Source organism: Rhipicephalus microplus, chromosome 2, assembly GCF_043290135.1.
Source record: "Rhipicephalus microplus isolate Deutch F79 chromosome 2, USDA_Rmic, whole genome shotgun sequence".
Lineage (NCBI taxonomy): Eukaryota > Metazoa > Arthropoda > Arachnida > Ixodida > Ixodidae > Rhipicephalus > Rhipicephalus microplus.
In genome coordinates this window covers 161,565,108-161,590,370 of record NC_134701.1, presented here as the reverse complement: position 1 = coordinate 161,590,370, position 25,263 = coordinate 161,565,108, and the positions used below count along the sequence as shown (strand labels likewise).

Genomic DNA, 25,263 nt, shown 5'->3' with positions numbered 1-25,263 from the left:
TAGCTTTCAGAAACAAACTGTAATTGCATTTTCAGAGCACACTCACACTTAGTAGTACATTTGCAAGTCTCTTGATGACTTGGCCGTTCATTTGAAGCAAAAAGAAAAATAACGGCTACAGCAAATTTTCATGTCTAGCAACAATTCGAAGGGATCACAGCTAGACTATCTTTTTCAGACAAAAAGTGGCACGCCCTTTCAGAGCATAAGCAAACTGTGCAGGTGAGTATATTGAAGAATATTATTTAGTTGTGAGCATGCATAGAGAGCAGAAACAAATGCGATACCTATAATAATCGTTTCTCTAATTGCGAATGCAAGGGAAGCAGTTTTTGCAAGTCGACGAACAGAAAATGCAACCACAGAGGCATCGTTTGTCAGTCAGTGCCTACACGGAAACAGCGGTACTCGCATACCCAGGAGCAACGAACAAGATAGTAACAAATACGTCACTTCTCGAAAAACTCTAAAAAAAAAAAAACCATCAGTTTGGCAGGCACAAAAAGTAGGAACTGGCCAGAGGATGAAAACAAAGCTAGCCAGCACATCACAGTAGTAGAGTATAAAAAAGAAATGTAGAGACATCAACACTAGAAAGAAGTTCCATGTATTCCTTCAATGTGCAGCACATGCCAAGCAAAAAAACATGTTCAAAAAAGGTGTGTGTTTTAAACATACAGGCCAAATATCTGCGTACATGTACGTCTTTGACCATCTTGTGGCTGTTCGGAATGACATACATGTACGTCCGACTCTCAAAGGGTTAAACATCACATGGACGAAGCAGTGTCCACATATCAGCTTCTGCTGTGTTCAGAGTAGAAATTCAAAACTCTCACATCCAGACTGCTGTTGGTAAATGAGCTGCAAATAGCCACGTGCAAGCAGCAGCTCACTGCCTCGTGATGGCTATTTTGACGCATGTGCAGACAAGGTACACCCTGACAAAAGCTGCTACAATAATGTACTTTCTGTGCTAAATTCTCACTCTTGAGATGCAGCCACCTAGTGCTTTTCAAACCACAATTATTCCTTTGATCATTGCAAGATATTGTCAACTGCTTATTGAAGAAATTTTACCTATCAGGAGTTATGGAAACTTGAAACAAGTTTTACTTGTTTCATTTAAGCAAATTTATAGTAATAGTTCACTAAATTCACAACTAAACTAAGTTTAGTTGTGAATTTTAACGAGAGTGACCTCTAATTCTTAAAAAGTGTTATGTAAACTTTTTATGCTATTTATGTTTGAATTTTGTGTTTACAATTTCAGGTTGCTTGAAACCAATGTATTGAATATATATATTGTTTGTCAGTGCTGATGTCTAAGCTTTGCACTGTCACGGACTGCGGAGGGACAAGGGCCTTTGTCAGGCTGTTCGCCTTTAGCCCTTTGCCCCTGCAGTGAGCTCTGTATCTGGCTTACTGTAAATAAAAATACTACTACTACTACTACTACTACTACTAAAAATAGTAATTTCTTGTGTAATTTCTTCTTCCAGCAACCACATGATCATTCGACTTTGTCATGACAGTCTGACTGTATCATAGTGCTGAGTGCGAGTCCTCAAAATTCAATAATGATGATGGTGCGTTAGATTACACTGTACAGAAAGGCAAAAAAAAGAAGTGCATATACGTAACATTCACCGTTTCTTTTCCTATATATATATACCAAGTAAGGGTGCGCAAATATTCAGACTATCGAATACGTTTCAAATAGTGTTTGCTATCTGATTTTTCTTGCATTGGAATTTCACTATACGAAGTATTCAAACTTCCCAACAACAAGTACAGTCAATGTCCAATCAACAAAGACCCCTTCAAATTTTTTAATGCTTCACCTCATCACACTTTTGCATTGCAGCAAAGCTGCCTTTCAAAGCCTGCTGTGGTTGTAAATGTATCAAATCAAGAAAACGCTGGTTCGCACATGGCAATGATAGATGCGGCAGAGCAGGGGGTCCTTTTAATGCCGCTTTGAAGCTTCGATTTGCGTTGAAAGTGCATGGATGCAGAAATATTTAGCTCCCAAAATTATAGATGTTCCTATATGTTGACGTCTATGAGGCAGATTAGGAACTTAGAATTCGAAGGGAGTGTGCTCTTAACCGCCAAATCAGTTGGGCCTCCACAGAAGTTGAAGGACAGGAGAAATGAAGGAAATAGAATCTTCTCCTTTCACGTGTAAGGTGTTGCGATGAATAAGTACAATTCGGCTGCTGTATTGCATCATTCGTGATAAAAAACTAGGGAACACCATAAACACTTATATATTTCTATCTCATAAAATGTGCTCAGAGATCCTGTGCAACTTTTCTCAGTAATTTCACTTCGAAGTATTCGAAAAACATTAAACAAATGTTTACGGGTGAGCACATGTTCAAAATTTCGAATATTTTTCTAAAAGCGCTTGCTATTCAATTCGATTCCCACTAGCTCTTAACTATTCAAATCATTCAACTTCCTTAAGACAAACACAGTCAACATTTACTTAGCTCTTCCATTACCAAATAAAAATGGTCATTTTTTATATGTCTCAAAAATAGTTTTTGCCACTTTATTTTCAGGGCTCCAGCACGCATTGTAAACTTTGCACAATGAAATGTTTTTTTAAAAAATTTATTTTTAGAGCAACAAAAGCATTTTGAAATGAATGCCTATATAAAAAGTGTATAATTTTTCGTTGCCAGCTGGTAAACACTGCAATAAAAAACACTATATGTGCAAAAATATTGAACAAAAGAAATTCGAAAATACATTTTGAAGATAAATGATGCAGGAACAGTTTAAAAAATAAAATAAATTGTTTCTATTCACATGTACAAAGAAAATTGCAAGCGAGGTGCTGCTTCATTACACATGCTATGCAGTGAAGCATTGCTTGAATTTTCGGGAGACACAAGTGAACTTGTACACTGTTTTTTCAGCAAATTTCAGTTTTCTTGCAATAAGAGCTTGCAGGTATTCCAATATAGATAGATGACCGTGACTTGAATAATCTTTCTATAAAAAAGATGTCCAATGAACTTCAATGTTTCGTCTAGCGTCTCTCTTTCCATAAGCCACACCCCGCCACAATGGTCTAGTGGCTAAGGTACTCGGCTGCTGACCCGCAAGTCGCTGGATCAAATCCCGCCTGCGGCGGCTGCATTTCTGATGGAGGCGGAAATGGTGCAGGCCCGTGTGCTCAGATTTGGGTGTACGTTAAAGAACCCCAGGTGGTCAAAATTTCTGGAGCCCTCCACTACGGCGTCTCTAATAATCAAATGGTGGTTTTGGAACCTTAAACCCCACATATCAATCAATCCATGAGCCACCTTACTCTGCCTAGGCTGGCATTTCAATATACACATCCAAGCATACTTTTTGGATTTTGCACATCTCACTAAAAAAAAGAACAATATCACACACAGTTCTAAACAGTTTCGCACTGCTCCGTAGTCAGGGCCAAGATGTGCTCCAGTGGCCTTCTTGTCGCAAGAAGCTCTGCAGTCGGCGTCAGCACACCGCGCTTCAGCGACCTGTGGACCTCGTAGGTAACCAAAGTGGCTATCAGATTGCGTAGAAAGGTCAGCAGCTACGCATTTGTGGTGGGGGAGACAACTTAAGGCCATGAACAAAACAAACCCATGAATGGCTGCAGATGTCTCAGGCTGATAGAAAACATCATTGCCATAAAACTTGAAGCTGAGGTGCTGTCATCCTCGAACTCTAAGCTCGTTGTCACTCAATTTAGATGCGGTTTCAAGACAGTTTCGAGCAGCGCGGGTTTTTTCGCAGTGCAGATGCGCACCCATGCACATGCCACGACGATATTGTCACGGGGTCGTGACGTGGCCAAAGACAGGAGACTTCGTGTTGGGATTTAACTGTTTATTTGGGCGAAACTGTGCTCGGTAAACGGAAAGTCCAATTACAGCAGCAGTCTCGCACAGATAGCAGTCTCGGACTGATAGCGGCGAACGGAGCGTCGGCCTTCGATCAACAACTGACAAGCGGCGAAGCGCGTCGGCATTTATACTCTTGCCGTCGAATGTTCTAGCGTTATCGCTGGCGGTGGCGTAGGTTCCAGAACAATCTGTACCGTTCGCACAGTGGGCGTGATCTTATCGAAATGATCTACTACAGTCCGGAACCTTCTCGAAAACTGCAGACGCGGTTTGCGCTGAGAATCGTGTGGTGTTTTGGGACGATAACAAAAACTTGGGAAATGGAACGTGGCAATATAGGAGCGACTAGTGACACTAGATGCGGCCCTGTGTCTGATACGATACAAGCAAAACCAAACCTGCTGGATACTGGCTGAGAAGGCCACCTCAACACTTTACATTTGCAGCGAACCTTCGGAAATAATTATTGTAAAATAAGTTTTCCCTGACTCCTTGCAACAGCTCTTTATTGAATAGATGGCATAAATTTCTGGCAATTATTATTGCTCAACACTGTCAGATTACCAAACTAACACTTTAATTTGATATTTAACATGAAATGGGTCTTTTGATAACAGAACTTTGATGTTACTGTAGCATAACCACAAAGAGCACGCAGCTCACCAACCTAGTGCATTTTCCCAACAAAACGCACAGATTAGTTCACGTAAAAGTCTGTCGAAAATCACCATGTTGCCAAAACGGGCTAATTCAAATCGATCTTGAAAGTTGACTGGCTGGACTAACTACCAGAAGTTCTGAGTGCATGAGAACCTAATAAACATGCCAAAAGCTGTGACCAAAAGCGTAGATCACTGGTGATCGATTTGAATAAGCAAGGTAATAAGAAAATTAGAAGTGACAGCTTCAAATTTTTAATGTGCTTCACATCATCACACTTTTGTATTGTGGCAAAGCTGCCTTTTAAGCTCCGCTACGGTTATTTTTTTTTAGACGCAATCAACGTAAAATTGAAGGTAGCTATAGCGCAAGAACAGAACGACGACAAAAGACAAGAAGAACACAAGCTCTTTGTCGTCGTTCTGTTCTCGCGCTATCTCATTTGTCATGTCATACCAACTAGCCCAAACTGCCACACTTGAAGGTAGCCCTTACAAATTTTCAATATGCTTCACCTCATCACACATGTTGCTGCAAAGCTCCCTTTCAACCTCCGCTACGGTTGGAAGTGGATCGACTCAAGAAAACTCTTGTTCTAACACAGAGATGAAGGAAATGGCAGAAGTGTGGGCTCAATTAGTGCTGTCATTGACCTGATATTTGGCAGACAGACTGAAAAACTGGATACCAAAGATTTTCAGCATCCAAAATTTCAGGTGTTAATAAATATTGACGCCTAAGAGGCAGATTTTGAACTCCAGAGAAGTACACCCTTGTCCAACACATCAGTTGGCCTGCAAGAAGAGGAGAGGCTGAGAAAATAGCATCGTTGTCTTTCAAGTCACGAGTAGACAACACTTTGGTTGCACCGAATCGCGTTCATAAATGCAATTCAGCCTTTGCATCGCTTCATTCTTAGTAACACAACCATAAAACACTACCCCGCCAGCGCTTTATCAACCCAGGTGAAAAGAGACACTTTCATATTGCTATGTCTTAAGAATATGCTTATGAATTCTCTTCAACGTTTTTTTCAGCAATTTCACTTTAAAGTACTCAAAAAATAACCTAGAAATATTATAAAACTATGCAATTCGATTCAAACCCATACTTCTATATTCAAATTCGCTTCACACCCCAAATTTTTCTATTCGTACCGTTCCAATACTAAGCTATCCTTATGATGACTTTTACCAACATACAAATGTACAAATAATAAATAAATACTTCACAAGCATTTCACCATGTATTAAAACTGCCACTGCAAATGGCATCAAATGCTTTCTGGTCATTACAAGCAAGAGTTATAGCAATCTGTTATATACGCCTCTGCTTCTCATTGGTGGTGACTTGCCTTTGAGATCACTTGGGTCTGGTTTTTTAAAGTCTTCTTCAGTAATCAGTTGGTCTGGATCAACAAGGTCTACTTCACCATCAAGCATGTCTTGTGCAGACAATGACCAAATCTTGCCTACATCTGCAGATATAAAAGACACGTCATTACAAACAAGGTGCTAAATCCCACAGCCATGATATGATTCTTAGGCATGCCCTAATGGGGGATTTTAAATTGATTTTAACCATCTGGAGTTCTTTAACCCTTTGCGATACACAGTTGGGCCCCTCCTGACAATGCAACAATGCCACAGCATTTTGTTGTAAGGCACAACAAGCTGCCCAAATATTGCTGCAAGACTTAGGAACAACATAAACTGCGAAAAGTAACATCCGACGAGTTTTTCTTGTACAGCTGTTTTCTTTCAAGGTGGCTAAAACTCGTGAAATATTTTCGGACCAGAAGGATTTGAAGGTCGGTGAAAGTTTTGGACCACAAGGAATGCGCACTGGAATCTAGGTGCACAGGTGTTGCATCCTGCCCCCATCGAAATGAGGCTGCCATGGCCCAAAATGGAGCTCGCATACTACAGCTTAGCAATTCGACACCTTGTATACAAGCTACAATGAGCTTGGAACACACATTACACATGGGGTCTCTGCGTGTAAAAATCCTTCACATACAGCTTAGCAATTCGACACCTTGTATACAAGCTACAATGAGCTTGGAACACACATTACACATGGGCTCTCTGCATGTAAAAATCCTTCACATACAGCTTAGCAATTCGACACCTTGTATACAAGCTACAACGAGCTTGGAACACACATTACACATGGGCTCTCTGCATGTAAAAATCCTTCACATACAGCTTAGCAATTCGACACCTTGTATACAAGCTACAACGAGCTTGGAACACACATTACACATGGGCTCTCTGCGTGTAAAAATCCTTCACATACAGCTTAGCAATTCGACACCTTGTATACAAGCTACAATGAGCTTGGAACACACATTACACATGGGCTCTCTGCATGTAAAAATCCTTCACATACAGCTTAGCAATTCGACACCTTGTATACAAGCTACAATGAGCTTGGAACACACATTACACATGGGCTCTCTGCATGTAAAAATCCTTCACATACAGCTTAGCAATTCGACACCTTGTATACAAGCTACAACGAGCTTGGAACACACATTACACATGGGCTCTCTGCGTGTAAAAATCCTTCACACAAAGTTATTAGTACACAGTGGAAGTACCTCCAATCATGGTCATACACAACAATACAAGCTCAAATAGAAGTACAACAGACATTTTGAGACCCTTCTTTTGAAGGTGTCGTATAAGAAATCTTCTCCCTTAAGGGACCATGAAAGGATTTTTTTGTTTTGTCGACGTTTAGGCGAGAGCATCGTCAAATCATTTGCACCACAAATTTGGTAGCACACCGTGTAGAAAGGCCACTATGGACAACTATATCATACCCTCCTTTTCATCCCTGCCGTGCCTCCTCAACTCATGAGAAATGCTGGCATCCCTGGCGATCTCTCATGAGCACACTCGACAGTTTGAGCTCTGCCCAATCACAGCCTTGGAAATTGCACGCCAACAGGTTGCGAGCAATCTCAGAGACCATAGCCTAGTGCTCCCAGCAGCATGCATGCCATCTGGCAACAGAGACGAAGATCGCGAAGAGGTTGACATCTGCTCCGACAAGTGCCGCCACCTTACCAGCCAATCTTACTTCCGCACGTTACACAGAATATCAGACCAGCAGCCTGGTCAGGCTACCAAAGGATGTCGTACTATGAATGAGTGGTTGAATACGCGTTTGGCAGAACCTGCAGTTAAACATTAAATCTGTCTGTAAATTACCTTTAGTACTTTCTCTACCAGCCCAATTTGTTTTTGAAAAATTGGTATTGAATAACTTCTCATTGCTCAAGACGAGACATGTGTCTCCGAGATACAGCATCACATGGCTGCTCGCTCATAGCAACAAGCAACAAGCTAATCTGCAGCAACTTAGTAGAGCTGGAACTTAAGAAATGTAATGCTTTATTTGGTGGAGGCCTTCATACTGCATGACGCAAGTGTGCATTAAAGCGGTCGGCCAATAATATTGAAAACAATATGAACCACTGGGTCTGTCATGTGCCTCTGCGGGTGAAAACGGAATGGTAATTTTCACAAGCCAAGCGGAGCCTTGTATATTTTTATAGCCTCTTTTTCATGCGTACAAAACTAGCACCAGATCCCCAATAAGTGGCAGCTATTGCAGCATGATGTCACAGGCGGCCATGGAACTCTTAAAGCTGTCCATTCTGCACTTTTATGGCCAGTTTTCTTGGCATGCTTTATTGCTCGAGCCTATGACACGTCAAATAAAATGCTGTGGATTGATTGTACAGTTTCAGAGGTGTTGACCACATTCAGAGACACATTTTTTACCTCTTATGCAGTGTTGTGTAGGTACCAGAGGTAAAGAAATATCAGCATACCATTTTACAGCTGTCTTTGCTGGCGCTTCATGTTCTCTCTACATTTGAAAGAAGCGTGCACACAACCAGCCGCGTATGCCCGCAGCCAGCTTCATATAACAAACAGTGGCAATGAGAATTCAGTTTTTCGCAAAAACCAGCAGCTTGGCGCTTGCCTTTCAGGTGTGAAGCAAACACACTCCAAGCTGCGGCTCTCACTGAGTGTAATCTCCCCAACAGCATGCAAGAAAATCCAGAAATTATAGCTAGTCGGGTGCTTTCGTGTTAAAGACGCCATGACACAGCCACCATACACTTCGCAGTTTTCAGGAAAAAATAGAAGTAGATCTTAGGGCCTGTTATGCCTGCCTATACATAAGACTGGAACGCAAAAGATTGTTTCAGTGCAAAACGAGCCCTAGAAGTCTCCGGCTATAAACCCCCCCACCACCAGCGACCACCATTTTGCCATGGCGCATCGTGCATCATGTGACGCCACATGATGCACGGAATGGAGCTGTCAATTTCTTCCAAAGTTCAGCCACTGAAAATTTCTCTATTTTAACACGAAGCTCAAGGAAGACGAAATACCTTGATTGAACATGCAGATGACCACGGAACAAGATCAATTGCCAGAATGCAAATGCTCACAAAGCAAGGAGCTTGTTGCACTATGGCTGGTGAGCACATCAGCGTTACCTAAGAAATCTCAGGCCACTTGCGTGTTTACAAAATATTCGATTGTACATTAAGTGTTTGACCAAATGCCATATCAGCCAACAGATAAATTCGTAAAACCCTCAAGCAGGGAAGGGGGGGGGGTTACCGACATTTTTTTTTTATTTGTAACTGTGATAGATTTGCCTTTAGTGACAAGCATAAGAATGTTTTACCGCCATAAGTCATATTGACGCACTGAATTATTTTCCCCCATTTTCAGCACCAAAAGAAAAAAAATTCCCAAAAACAAGAGGGGGGAGGGGCAAGTCCCAAACGCAAGCAAAAACATTGGCGTTAGGGTCTCATAATGGCTTGAAGTGGCCGAACACACAAAGATAGGGTTTCCCACTAAGGTGAGAGTCTTAAAGGGGAAATGCGAATTCTCCTGGAATTTCGCATCATAAAAACAAGTAGCAAAAAAAATCAATTTCCGTCAAAACAACTCGCGTATGTCTTCACAGGTGAATGAACGGGACGGCGCAGCTGGCTCAAACGAAAGCGCAGGTCAAAGCTTTGACTTCGCTCCTACTAGATTTTTTGGACAGCAACGCCAAAACGCTTCTAGCCTTTTTTACATCTTAACCGCCTTTAATCTACCGCTGCGTCCGCCATGTGCCCTCTGCGCTCGTAGATCGTTGCCGCATCTCCGCGAATGCGGTTTTGTGCATGGTGGCTGCGGCAGACGGTTTTGTTTTCAATCCACGTGCCTTCAAAACTAAGTTGTATTATGCTATGTATGATCGCAAACTGCCGTGGTTTTCTCCACAGAGTCTGCGGAAAGCAGCGTGGCATTGACTGGTCGAGCGTTGGCCTCATGCACAATTTCGGAGTTCTGTCAGTAACTTGTCGCCATACATAATTGTGTCGAACGACCGTAGTTTCGTCCACAGCGGTTATGGCGACGACAACCACACGCACTGTAGAAAACAGTGTGTGCGCTGGCCACACGCGTACTTCCTAAGCTTCGAGCACGCTGCTCTCGATCAGCCTTCGTTCGACGGTTTCGGTACTAAAGTTCACATCACACGCCGCAATTAGGGAAAGTGTTCAGAACATTTGAATTTCGGCCCAATGAAACCATGAATTTGGCTGGGGAATTTCACAAATCCGTATTTGCCGTGGTTTCGCATCACAGATTCTACTATACGTTTAGATGAACGCCTCTCAAATGCGTTTATGACAAAATGCGGTGGGCTCGCAAAAAGCCTGGAACGGACTTGCCTGCATTTTTGTCAATGCGGCCAGATCTCGTACATTAATTTAAATTTCAGGGAGATTTTCATGGCAACCCTACAAACGGAAGAAACTGTCGAAATCCGGGAGTCTCCCAGAAAATGTGGGCGACTTGGCAGCTATACGATGATAACACCAATACCATACAAGTCTCAAAGGGGTGTGCAAATACTCCCAAAATTTCGTGCCATCAAAACAACTAGCAAAATTTATTTCCATCAAAACAACTTGAGTGTGTCTTCCCGGGACACACGTGAAAGGACGGGACAGCTCAGCTGGCTGCAGCGAAAGGGCGAGTCACAGCTTTGGCTCTGTTCTTCATCAAATTCTTTGAACAGGAACGCCAAAATGCTTCTAACCTTTTTTCTTTTTTACGTCTTTACTGCCTTTAATCTACCGCTGGGTTAGCCACATGCCCTTGGAGCTCGTAGATCGATCGCTATCGCTTCGCCGCTAACGCGGTTTTGTGCGCGGTGGTTGCAGCTAAGTGTAGTTCTGTTTTCTACCCGCGTGTATTGGCTGCGCACATGCCTTCAAAACTAAGCTGTTTTATGCTATGATCGCATCTGCCACGGTCTTGTCCATAGAGTTTGCAAAAAGCAGCATTGCTTTGACTGGCCGAGCATTGTACGCCCGTACACTTTCGGAGTACTGTCAGCAACGTCGTCGCCATACATGATCGTGTCAAGAACGTCCACGGTTTCGTTCACAGCCGTTGTGGTAACCACACGCACTGTAGAAGATAGTGAGTGCACTGATCGCACACGTACTTTTAAAGCTTCGCGCACGCTGCTTTCCGAAAAATCAGCCTTCGTTTGACGGTTTCGGTGCTAAAATTCATATTACGCGCCGCGATTAGGAAAAGTGTTGGGAACAAATTGAATTTTGACCCAGTAGACACAATAAAAATCGTCTGGGGAATATCACCAATTCGTATCTGCTGCGGTTTCACGTCATTGAGACTACTGTACGTTTCGATGAATGCTCCTTAATATTCATTTATAATAAAATGCAATAGGTTCGCAAAAAGCCTGGAGCAAACTGACCTACATTTCTGTATATGCGGCCACATCACGCACAAAAATTTTGATTTCCGGAAGATTTTCATGTCAACTGTACGAACGGAAGACACTGTCAAAATCCGGGAGTCTCCCGGAATGTCCGGGAGGTATGGCAGGTATGTATATATAAAGACGCATATGCAGTAACTAAGGATAAGTTTGGATAGCATGGCAGTAACACTGAAGAGCTACATCCTGATCAGACAACATAAATCTTTCGATTTCTACTTATTATTTTATTATTTTAATGCCGGTATAAATGAATCTTCCAACTTTGGGTCAACCATGAACACCCCTATGGTCATGGTTTCAGTGTCATTGCTGTAAACGGTCATAAGAAATTTTGGGCAAAAAATTGGGAGTTCACGAGCAAGAAGCTCGAACTGAACGTTACAAGTGTAAAAAATCCCACAGTAGCTCCGCAGTTCCTGAATTATGTCGTACTGAAAGTTCTTAATTAGCTTTCACAAGCTGGAGTTCTTAAATATTCAACTCAAAAACACAAGCACTTTAACACTTAGCCACCATCAAAATGTGCGTGCCACAGCCAGGATGGAACCCCCAACTTCATCCTCAGCAGTAGAACGCTATAGCAACTATGATACTGTGGTATGCTCTCATAAAAAATGACCAAACCATTTCATTTTCGCCACAACCAAAGACTCAAAGCAATTTGAAATGAGAGATCAGTCACTTCACGTGCAGTAGTCTGAACACTAAGAGCAACAAGTAAAACGTAAAATAATAAATTTCCATAGGGTGGATGATGTTACACACATGTTACACGTTATATATGATGCTTTGCCCATCATCTTTCCAGTTACTTTTGCATTATCGTGGTTCTCACATATCTGCAAGACTAAAGTGGGAAGCTCTGTACCTCAGTAAATATGACTACCGTTTGCAACTCTGTGCCGCAGCTTGGTCTATTCAAACACTGCCATTGAACAACATGTCTAGACCACCACAGACATGCTGCCCACCACAGACAAGCATACCTGCCAAGTTCAAGGATTCTGAATCCGGGAGATTTCCGCAACTGGGGGGGGGGGGGGGGCTGAACAGAAAAAAACATTGCGAAAAACAAGAGGGGGGTCCCAATCACAGGGTAGGGTTTCCCACTAAGGTGAGTGTCTCAAAGCATCAACACAACTAGCAGAATCTATTTCCATCAAAATAATGCGCGTGTATGTCTTCCTGGGACACATGTGAACAAACGGGATGGCGCAGCTGGCTGCCGCAAAAGCATGGGTCAAAACTACTACTCACTACTAGATTCTTTTGACAGGAACACCACAACTCGTCTAGACCCTGTTTATTGCGATAGCAATTATGTAGACCATCTAGGCTGGTTTTTTTGCCATCGCCCCAGTCATTCACCGTATATGTATACGCGTATGAACAGTCAAGAAAGAAAAAAAACAGCCGCACACGCTCGGTGTCTAGCTTGTTGTGATGCGCCGTCGCGCGCTTATCTCTCACGTGTACTTTGCGCCGTGAATTGAGGAGGGGGGTTAGATGCTTGTGTGCGCGCACCTATCCTTTGGTGGGACAATCGCGTGCCTTCGGCTTTCACCGGAATGATTGCACTAGTTGCCGGGCCCACAAAGGTCACTTCAGTCTCTGCACGTTTGCGAAAAGAGCACGTTTTTCATACACAGCAAGGGATAATAACTGGGACACTTGTTTATACCCATCTGTACCAGTGACTATATATCGTGCATCATTTTTGTTTAAACAGTGCATTACAAGTGGAGCGGTAAACATTAGTTCACTCTCATCCTGTGCATATCATTTTCGTGCGTCATTTGTGCGTGAGCACCATGCTGCACGTTTCTATCTGCTTGCCGTTCTCAGCGTGGCATTCAAAGTTTTTGCTTTCGCATTCATTGCTTCGCCCTTGCGGCAAAACTGACTTTTTTGTTTTACGTATTTACTGCCTTTATTCTACTGCTGCGTGGTCTCGCAGCTCGTAGTTCACTATCGCGTTGCCACGACTGCGGTTTCACGCACTGTAAAAGACAGTGCATGCGCCAGTTGCACGTGTACTTCTGAAGCTTCGAGTATGCTGCTCTCAGCCTACGTTCGACAGTTTCTGTACTAAGGTTTGTATCACCCGCCGCGATTAGGAAATGTGTTCGGAACATTGGAATTTAGGCCCAACAGACTTAGTGGAATTCTGCTGGGGAATTACAAGAATTCGGTTCACCGCAGCGCCCTTGGCATGAACATAGTGGAATAAACATGGTTTCATTCATTCACTCACGAATTCCTGTCTGCCGCACTTTCGCATTACAAAGATCCTACTCTACGTTTAGATTAACGCCTCTTAAACTCATCTATAATAAAATGGGGCAGGTTCGAAAAGACTGCAGCAGATTGAGCTGCTTTTTTGTCAATGCGGCCAGATCACGCATAGAAATTTTGATTTCCGGGAGATTTTCATGACAACTGTACAAAGGGAAGAAACAGTCGAAATCTGAGAGTGTCCCGGCCAATCCGGGAGACTTGGCAGGTATGGACAAGGATATCAAAAAATTATTTTATGCCGCACCATATGTACTAAGATACTATCTACTAAGATTTGCAATTCTTATCAATGAATCAACGAAAGAAACACTCTGAAAAACATCCCAAATTGGTTTTCCATACTTGGCATCCCTGGAGTGTGACAAATAACAATTTTTCAAAATTGAAACGGCTATCTTCTATGAAAAGAACTAAATAAAGTGTTTATCACTGATATCTGCCAATAATGAAATAAATGTGACACACTCAACTGTATGATTAAGAAAACCACAAAGCTTTCTTTCTAAGAAACCATATGAATTCCTTTCACAGCTTCATGTTACAAAGAGATGAATTTTAATGAGATCTCGGAGACAATCACACCAAGGAACATGCAGATGTTATTAGAGGTAATTATAATGTAAATGTAACAAATAAAAGTGAACAAAAAGATAACTTGCACGGGCAGAGACCAAACCTGGAGCTAACGAAAAAAAAAAAAAAAAACGAGCACAATTTTCTTTTCCACAAATGTTCCTTTACCTTCTGGGCTTCTCCAGAACAACCGATTAAAGGTATAAACACATAACAAATAGTGAATATAGTAAACATATTGTTGCACTAACTGCAAATTCATTATGACAACCCAAATTTATCAATTCCTTATCTGTCTAATAAATTGCAATTGATATCATAATAAACCAGTTAAAAATAACAATTCTGACTATTTTGCTTTCCTTGGCCTAGTTGTCTGCTTGTTTATTTATTTGTGCCTAAAAAAACGAGCCCCTCGAAAAAAATTTTCCCCTTTTATAATCGTTAATCCTCGAATCAGGCACATCATAAAAATGGTTTTATACAACTTAACACCTTCTTGCAGAAACATTTTGTGCTAAAAGATTACTATGTGTGGAGTTAAAAAAAAAAGCCATTAGTAAAAATGGTGAGCCTAACAATAACGCTTATGAAATATTTCAAAAAGTCATCCTAAGGTCTCATAAAAACTTATTAGCTTAAGCATCGTCAAGCTTTTAGAACAGCACTGTGTGCAAATGTAACACTTCATTTCTTGAGGTCTACCAATTTATTGAACATTAGCACACTAATACATGTAAACCGGCAATTACATAAAAAGCATCATAACAATTATTACCACTGTTCTTTCATCTGCAACCACTCTTAATTTTATTTTCAAAGTGCTCGAAGGCATGCATATATGCAAGCATTTTATGATTCATACTACTCTATGTGCAAGTACAACATCATACTTGCCCGTCTTGCTTTCATATTTAGAAATGTAAGACATTCTCAATTTATCACACATGCAAACAATTGAATTTTCCATTTTAAAACTTCGATATCATAAGCATAACAAAATCTACACTAGCTGCATGGCCTGTTTTTACTAGGTTACCATGCTTCATTACCTGAACAGGATTCTTGGTTTCCAGTGGACGAACCAGCAAATGCGAGCTTTGATGAAGACCCAATCTCATAACTTGGCTTTGAACAAGTTATTTCCACATTGTCATCATTGTTCACATTCTACAGGCATAATGAAAGAAAATTTTATGAGATCAAAACTACTGCAGCTAGATGGTGCCACATAAGAAAATCACATTGTTTTTTACTACAGATTGTGCCTTACTATGCCACAAAACAACAGTATATGCTGCATAGTTACCTGTGCCTAAGTGATGATATATTAAACCTTTTTAAAATAGGTTTTGACCACACTGCAGGCAGTCTAAAAATAAGCCATATTTGTTTACGGCAAGAAAACTTGATAGATATTTAGTAAAACTTCTATAAAAAGCTTTATATGGGGCTACATGCAAGCAAATATATTTGTAAAACAAAAAGACAAAAAAAAATTATGAATGTTCAAGTGTTGCAGTACACATACAAAATGTCAACAATTAAGTTACATTTATCCTTTTATTAGAATCGGCCTCATGGCATAACTTTAAAAAAAAGTGATGGCATGGGGGGGGGGGGGGGGAATCTCAGCAACTCTGTAGGTATGTGTGCACAAATATATATAATACTCAGGCAAGATTTTAGTGCAAACAGCTACACAGTTCACACTAAGCTATTTTTAAAATTACCACATCCAATGTCATGCAATATCAGGTACAATCGTATGTACAACCACTTAAACATTTTGTACCTGGGATATATCAATAAAGCCAGACAACTTCATGTTGTAAACGAGGCTGCCAGAATCCAGACCTGCTCCTGCAAGAAATCAATAAAAATGCTTCAACCCATCAGTCCTCTAGTGTCCACTTGGATACTTTGCTTTTTGTAGTCTTCCTCAAGATACAACTCAAAAGCGATTACGTGGGATACTATTCTTCAATACATTATCTGATGCCTAAAAACAAGTGATTCAGTTTAAATACCTTATTTAAAATGTTTGCAAAAAAATAATGCCAATTTGTTCCATGCCACATATCATGACATGTGAAAGTGTCTTTTACATCAAGGCTACCTGCCATACCTTTTTTTAAGAAATTTCAGGTTAGTAGAGTTCGTAAAAATTTGTTCAACTTGGCAAAATATCTGAAGTGATGCAGACTCGGCACATTCATGAAATATCAAAAGCAGAAATTTTAACAGCTAATGTTAACCTTACTAATGTTAAGAAAATAATAAAATGTTCAATTTGGTGAAAACAAAATTACAAGGACCCCAAAACAGTTTTGACCGTTTTGTACAAACGTATCAAGCCAGCAATGCAAGTCTTTCAGACCATTAACACACCGATTTGAGTGTAATGGGCGATGCCTGCAGCTTGCGCCGTGCTCACGCACCACGTTAGATTTGTTAGCAGCGGATCATGCACTGCAGGCATCACCTGTTGCACGAGTGGAGAGGGCACGTAATCTAGCAGCCATGACTCATTATCTTGTTTCACAATAGATGACGCCTTGTTTGGCAATAGACGCCAAAAGTGGATGTGTTCCTTTTTGCTGTCGGCTGATGGAGCTATGGGCAACCGTTGCAGAGCACAGGCCACGGGCTCCCGTGTTTCCTTTCACAAAGGATGACGGTGTATTCTAACAAAGCCTAACAAAAGACATACATGCCTAACAAAAGACTCTTGTGCCTAGAGCAACAGTAGAGCTCAGTAAGCAGAATGATGCCATACCAACATGCCCCAGCTGAAACCTTACTAAGCCCCGACCACCGATTTCCGGTGCTCCTGATGGCACGGCAAAGCAGTGCTAAAGAGTATATTTGATGACCGGTACACCCTCACAGATCTGAGTAGCAGTAACGGTGCCGAGGTAGATCTGGTGAGCCTTATAGAAGAGCAGCTGCCTCGGTACCGATTGCGAGCAGACACCCTCACCGAATTCGGAGGCAAGTCTCTCTCTCTGCATGAGCGACAGTCTTGGTGACCAGAACCAGGCTTTAGAATGTGCGCCTGTGTATCGCACAGGCCTAGCCTGCCTCATGTGCCGACCAGGTTTCCCATGTCGATATCTCTGTCACTGTAGCAATCTTTATGGCCACAGTTTAATTGGAAGAAGCAAAAAGAATGTGCCTCTCCTGAAAGGCAAAAAACTGATGCCCATTCAAGAAATAACTTTTAAAAACCCTCAAAAAAGAAAAATGCTGCCTTCCAAGTTACTCTTAGTAAATGAAAATTTCTTGGTATAGAACTGCTGGGGGCCTCAATATATTGAACAGCTTTGATTTGTGTGGTTTTATGCTAGGATCTTGCAACGCAGTTTATCTCTTGGCAAATGCAACTCTGTTTGAACAGAACATTTTCCTTGTTCCTTCAGGCTCTGATTAACAAGAGTCTAGAGTAATTTCCCTGTAGCAGCAGGCATTTTGAGATGGCTAGAGACATTAGTTATGTCAATAATTAGCAAAAGTGATTTTTCATTAGTGAAGGGAGGCAGTTCAGGTAAACTGGAGAGTTAAAATCCTTACTTACTTCGAAGAGACCGTTGCCTCTTTGAAAAAAAGCACCTCCTGGCAGTTCTTGCGAAGCAATGGAATTGGATTACGCACAGGTGAAAGAAAAGCTCAAGTGCAAACGAGTACAGCTAGTGGATGGTAAAAATGACGACATGGTTGATGACAATAACTGCATTGCGGTTAGCTGTTTTACATTTGCTGGCGTGCATGCATTTTACACGCTATAATAACGAGTACATCCAACATGCACTGAAGCTGAGTCAGACTCATTCATTCAGAGTGTCTTGTTTTGGTGGTGAAGATATTGGCTGAATGGTGTCGTTTTAATGAGTGGCCTCTTTCTGGAAAGCTCAGGGTGGTAACGGGTTCTTCCTTTTGAACCAACCGCTTCTTCACTAATTAAAAAGTTAGTTTACTTTCTTTACCATTTCTGCTGCCATGTCTTTAAAGTGTATGCCACAGCAGAAAAGTAAATATGAAGGCTTAGATTTTCTTTCTCTTTAAGGATTGTCAGACGCATTTCTTGAAGCACCCCATATATTGCATTCATGAGTAAATTTTTTGTTTGATTATCTGTATTTTCTCGTGTAAAAAAGGTTGCTATATTTTGTTGCAGCTGGCTTGTGCATTTTCAAAGTGCTGTGAATCAGCCTGCTTGTATGCAGCCACAATAGTATGTCCAGATCTTTGACAGTGACAGCTATTAAATGTGTATCTATGGAGGTAAACGTGTAAGACTTCAAGTGATTAGTTTTTTCCTACATTTTTTGTTTTTACATAGTTCTAAGTAGCCATACTGCAAACACTGAACTTGAGGAAGCTATGCAATCTCTAATTACTATTGTTTGCCAAATTGTGAAAGTATCCAAAGTCCAACATTCATGATCCCTTCTCCATCATTGTAAAAATTCTAGAACTTGGAATTATTTGAAATGAACGAATAGACATATTTTGCTACACATAAGCCACTTGAAAACGTAATATTAGGGCATGAAACCAGAGTGGTACTATCATGATCTGCTCTGGGACCGTGGATGAGGGGGAGGCCAAGAGAGAGAGACTAGCGTGGTGGGGTAAACAGCCACTGACTGCGTCAGTGAGCCAGATAGACCTGTGCGTCGTTGCCGAAATTGCCGGCAGTGAGGCACTGGTGTTTCCACCTTTGGCGGTGGCCTGTCATTGGCGCGGGGTCCATCGGATCGGCGGCGGCGCTGCGCACGTAGGGGGGAGGGGGGAGCGATCACGATTTAAGAGTTGGTGAGAATAGCAACTTGTTCCTTGAATTTTAGAAAAAAATCTGTTTCGCGAAAGGGCGAAGCGCCTAAAGTGACATAATGTTACTTATATACAAATACTGCTCTTTCAGTTTTCGAGACATAGCAAGTGTACACACCTTCAAAAATACAATTTAACAAAATACATGTAAAATTGTAAATACAGGGTTAATGATAATCTGACAATAACCTTCAAAGAAAGGTATATACCAGCTGCATCTTGGTGGTAGTTAGCTACGGAGATGATACCTGGGGGCTTACAAAGAAAGTTCAGCTTAAATTGAGGACGACGCAGCGAGCAGTGGAAAGGAAACAAATAAATGTAGCCTTAAGAAACAAGAAGAGAGCAGAGTTGATAAGGGAACAAACTGGCGTTCAGAATATCATAGTTGAAATTAAGAAGAAGAAATGGACATTGGCCGAGCACGTAGCACATAGGTAGAGTAAACGCTCGTCATTAAGGGCAACTGTTTGAATCCCAGTAAAGGCAAACGCACAAAGAATAGACAGAAAGACAGGTGGGCCGATGAGTATAAAACATTCGCAGGTTTAACGTGTCAACAGAAAGCACAAAATAGGGCTGATTGGTGGACCATGGCAGAGGTCTTTGCCCTGCAGTGGGGCGTAGTCAGGCTGATGATAATGTTCTTGCAATTCTTTTTTCCAATTGCTCAAAACCGAGTCTGCGCAAGTACTCATTAAGCTCATTCCAAAAATGCACGTTCCGTAGAAAAGCAAACAGCAACAACAGAAAAGAAAATGAAAACAATTCTTAATTTATCTAACGGCACAATTTTTAGAATATCAAATCGGCGGGTACGGTGAGCAGAAGATGCAACGTAAGATGTGAGTGCTAGAACACTGGAAGCATTGCGATTCATCTGGTTTATGCTGTAGGATGACACGATGACAAGCGATAATTGACATAGGCTGCAGTGATAAAACATGCACATGCGAAGTGACGAAAAACACTTGTAAAAGCAAGGTAATGTAAGCAGTATTGCTTTTTAACAAATTCTCACATAGCTATGTCATGTCTGTGGTGAGGTCGCCAAACAACCAACCCTTATTCGAGTTTTATCGAAGTCTTATGCTCTCTTAGTCCGCATCCTTTTGTCTATGCTTTACGTGTGTCGGAGATACGAATGTTTTCGAAGATATTGTACTGTTCCAAAATACTGCGTCATTTAACATTTTTTGGGATAGCTATACCAATGTATTTAAACTCCATCTCACATGCTAAACGTACTCCATAATTAGTATGTGCAAAATGAAGAGGCCTTTTTTTTATTTGAAAATGTCATGACTATGGCATTTTTGCAGTTACTAGACGATTGCCATGTTTCACTCATGTTACAACGCGCAGTTCCCAACCGGAAAAAAAAAAAAAATCCGCGTGTTGATGGAACTGCATTAAGAGGCCTGGGGTGCGGCCTCACCGGTAACCACCGCCGGGAACGCAGTCCCTCACCATAGAAGGATTGGCCACCCTGGTGCAGTATCTGGCCACTACCTCCCACATGCATACGTCAAACAACTCACGGCCCTCAGTTCCCAGCAGCTACGAAGCAACTGACCATGGCGGCGGTCAGATCTGCAACGCAGCAGAGGGTGCTAAAAATCTCTGGACTACAGGCCGCCTTTGGAACCTTAACTTGGCAACGTTTAACGCTAGAACCTTATCTAGTGAGGGAAGTCTAGCTGTACTATTCGAGGAGCTAGAGGGTGTTAAATGGGATATAATAGGGCTCAGTGAGGTTAGGAGGACAGATAAGGCCTATACTGTGCTTCAGAATGGGCATGTCCTTTGCTACCGGGGCTTGGCAGACAGAAGAGAACTGGGAGTGGGGTTCCTAATTCACAAAAACATAGCTGGCAACATAGAGGAATACTATAGCATTAATGAAAGGGTGGTAGGTATTGTAATTAAACTGAATAAAAGATACAAGATGTAGGTAGTACAGGCTTACGCGCCTACATCCAGCCATGATGACGCTTCAGTTGAAAGCTTCTATGAAGACGTGGAATCGGCAATGAGTAAGATAAAAACACAGTATACTATAGTGATGGGCGACTTTAATGCAAAGGTAGGGAAGAAACAGGCTGGAGACCAGGCAGTAGGAGATTATGATGGCATCGGCACTAGAAACGCCAGAGGAGAGCTACTAGTAGAATTCGCAGAACGCAATAATTTGCGGATTTTGAATACTTTCTACCGAAAACGAGAAAACCACAAGTGGACATGGAGGAGCCCTAATGGCGAAAATAAGAACGAAATAGACTTTATAATGACTGCACACCCAGGAATCGTGCAGGATGTGGAAGTGGTTGGCAAGGTACGATGCAGTGACCATAGAATGGTACGGTCTCGAATTCGCCAAGACTTGAAGAAGGAACGACAGAAACTGATATGCAAGAAGCCAATCAATGAGCTATCACTGAGAGGAAAAGTACAGGATTCAGAGTGTCGCTGCAGAACAGGTACTCGGCTCTTAGTGAGGAAACCAACCTTAGCGTAGATACAATGAATGATAATCTAACGAGTATCATTACGGAGTGTGCAGTGGAAGTTGGAGGCAGGGTAGTTAGACAGGACACTGGCAAGCTTTCCCAGGAAACGAAGAACCTAATTAAGAAGTGTCAAAGCATGAAAGTGTCAAGTACAACAGACAAAATAGAACTGGCAGAGCTTTCAAAGTTGATTAATAGGCGTAAAGTATGCGATGTAAGAAGGTATAACATGGAGAGAATTGAACATGCTCTGAAAAACGGAGGAAGCGTCAAAGCAGTGAAGAAGAAACTTGGGATAGGCAAAAGTCGGATGTATGCACTAAGCGACAAAGAAGGCAAAATAACTACCAATATGGATAGGATAGTTAAAATAGCGGAGGAGTTTTACAGAGATCTGTACAGTAGCCGAGATAACCACGACCTTAATACTATAAGAACTAGCAGTAACCCAGATGACACCCCACCAGTAATGATAGAAGAAGTCAGAAAAGCTTTGGAGAGCATGCAAAGAGGCAAAACTGCTGGTGAGGATCAGGTAACATCAGATCTGCTGAAAGATGGAGGACAGATTGTGTTAGAAAAACTAGCCACCCTGTTTACGAGGTGTCTCCTGACGGGAAGGGTACCAGAGTCTTGGAAGAATGCTAACATCATCTTAATACATAAGAAAGGAGATGACAAGGACTTGAAGAATTACAGGCCGATCAGCTTGCTCTCTGTAGTATACAAGCTATCTACAAAGGTAATTGCTAACAGAGTAAAGAAAACATTAGAATTCAATCAACCAAAGGAACAAGCAGGATTTCGAACAGGCTACTCAACAATTGACCACATTCATACTATCAATCAGATAATAGAGAAATGCTCAGAGTATAACCAACCACTATACATAGCCTTCATAGATTGCGAGAAGGCGTTTGATTCAGTAGAAATATCAGCCGTCATGCAGACACTGCGGAATCAGGGCGTAGATGAAGTATATATAAACATTCTGGAAGAAATCTACAGGGGATCAACTGCTACCATAGTGCTTCATAAAGAAAGCAACAGAATACCAATCAAGAAGGGTGTAAGGCAGGGGGACACAATCTCCCCAATGCTATTTACCGCGTGCTTACAGGAGGTTTTCAGAAACCTAGAATGGGAACAGTTAGGGATAAGAGTTAATGGAGAATACCTTAGTAACCTGCGCTTCGCCGATGACATTGCATTGCTGAGTAATTCAGGGGACGAATTGCAACTCATGATTACGGAGTTAGGCAAGGAGAGCAGAAAGGTGGGTCTTAAAATTAATCTGCAGAAAACGAAAGTAATGTACAACAACCTCGGAAAGGAGCAGCGCTTCGAGATAGGTAATAGTGCACTTGAAGTTGTAAAAGATTATGTCTACTTAGGGCAGGTAATAACCGCAGAGCCTAACCACGAGATTGAAGTAACTAGAAGAATAAGAATGGGGTGGAGTACATTTGGCAAGCACTCTCAAATTATGACAGGTAGATTGCCACTATCCCTCAAGAGGAAGGTATATAACAGCTGTATCTTGCCGGTACTTAGCTACGGAGCAGAAACCTGGAGACTTACAAAGAGGGTTCAGGTTAAATTGAGGACGATGCAGCGAGCAATGGAAAGAAAAATGGTAGGTGTAACCTTAAGAGACAAGAGAGCAGAGTGGATTAGGGGACAAACGGGGGTTAAGGATATCATAGTTGAAATAAAGAAGAGGAAATGGACATGGGCCGGGCATGTAGCGCGTAGACAGGATAACTGCTGGTTATTAAGGGTAACTAACTGGATTCACAGAGAAGGGAAGCGGGTTAGGGGGAGACAGAAGGTTAGGTGGGCAGACGAGATTAAGAAGTTTGTGGGTATAAATTGGCAGCAGCAAGCACAGGACCGGGTTAACTGGCGGAACATCGGAGAGGCCTTTGTCCTGCAGTGGACGTAGTCAGGCTGATGATGATGATGATGATGACATACCTTGATAGCGGGTGTTTTGCTTATGATATGGTGCGAAGGATTTTATAATGCTGTAGCCTATCTACTTACACAATTTTGTAAAACAGTTGCTTGGACCCTATAACACCACAAGAGCAATTTCGCTAATGATGAACCATGGTCCTTGTGTTTTTACAAACTTTGCTTGCTTTATTACAATTGTATAAGTTTATTTTTTGCTTTATTACAATTGTATAAGTTTATTTATTTATTTTATTTGTCAAGTACTGTCAGCTGTTAACAGACCATTATTACAGGGAGTGGGTCGAGGTGTACACATAGGAGTATTTTGGCTTTAATAATTTTAGCCTAGAGGCTGACCAGTTTATTGTTCTGTGCAACAAGCCTTTTTATGCGAGAACAACTATAAATGGTAACTATTATGCTACTGCGAAAAGCATTAATATGCAATTTACCACTTAACTTGACAAGGAGCTTTCCATTCGGCTTTAGTAAACCGATAATGTTAACAAAGGTGTCACGGCTCGGCCTCATCTTCGGCGTAACAAACCCAACGAGCACGACATCAAAACTGGATCCTGGGTGTTCAGCTAAAAGAAAGACCAAAAAGAAAGCACAGATCGTTAAAAACTGCGACACCCAACAAGCGGCGGCATGTTGAGAAGAGCAAGCGCAGCAAGTAAAGAGGTAGCCACGACAAAAAGTGAAATGGGTGAGATCATCAACTGCTGTGAAAGTAAAACAAGATAAAAGCTGAGAACATGATGCAATACTTACACTCGATCATCTTTTCCACATTTTCAAAATGACAAAGTTCAGCGTTTTTCACCAGAGCTGCAACTTTCTGTTTGAGAACCGTGGCTGTTCCACCGTCGATATGACCTTCCCACAAAACCAGCACCTTGTCTCCAACTTTGAGGATTTGTTCCATAGCTGAAATTATAACAGTAATGGCACTAAATCTTAGAAACTTGCTTAAAGAACGAACTGCGCAATCCACAAGAAACGGTGCCCTGCCGCGGACATTACTATGCTGAATGAGCTGAACGACTCCTGCTAGCTTGAAGTAAACATTGCATGTAGACTATATTCTACCGCAGCCTGCAGCCATCACAGCAATGCTTTATAATGTGAAACGCCCTTGAACAAACAGCGAAAACAAAAAGCGATCCTCACCTAAACAATGTTTGTGCGCCTGCGACACTCTACCCGCCGTCTATTTAGCTGTCTATTTAGCCGTCTACAATGAGCTGTGTTGCCAACCGGCAGAGTCACTTATTCTCTCTCTTGAGCAAAAAAATTCTCCATATTTCCTTTGATAATCGTGGAGAGCGGTTTTTCAAAGACTGTGTTTCAAAATGTGTTTGTGCTACGGAAAACGATTTCAAAGTTCACTTTTATGGCACATAAGTGCATTCGTTTGTGCATTGATTTGAAAATATTCACTAAAATCACCATGCTGAAGGTGAAAAAATGTCGCAGTACAAATTGCAAAACTTTAAACACTATTTTATTTCATGATTTTATTTCATGAAATCACAATGGTAAAACGGTCATCCTATTGGGGAGTAGGGGGCATGTAGTTTTGCAGTGTTTTATACAAATCACCAAGAAACAAGAAACCATTCCGTCTACACACAATTATACAACATGCAAGAAACAGTACATATATCACTAAGCATTGCATA

At 41.6% G+C, this 25,263-nt stretch overlaps 1 protein-coding gene across 1 annotated transcript in view; it reads right to left on the bottom strand.

Moving 5' to 3' along the window:
• Window positions 1-24,835, bottom strand: part of LOC119170628 (cytokine induced apoptosis inhibitor 1) — a 30,509-nt gene extending 5,674 nt beyond the window's left edge. Inside the window, exons 1-6 of the mRNA XM_037421845.2 lie at window positions 24,752-24,835; window positions 24,353-24,508; window positions 24,031-24,165; window positions 16,069-16,136; window positions 15,326-15,443; window positions 5,908-6,030 (exon numbers count right to left, since the gene is read on the bottom strand). Coding sequence (XP_037277742.2) covers window positions 5,908-6,030; window positions 15,326-15,443; window positions 16,069-16,136; window positions 24,031-24,165; window positions 24,353-24,506 — 598 coding nt within the window. The 5' untranslated portion in view covers window positions 24,507-24,508; window positions 24,752-24,835. The remainder of the gene's footprint in view (window positions 1-5,907; window positions 6,031-15,325; window positions 15,444-16,068; window positions 16,137-24,030; window positions 24,166-24,352; window positions 24,509-24,751) is intronic.
• Between the last annotated feature and the right edge of the window lie 428 nt (window positions 24,836-25,263).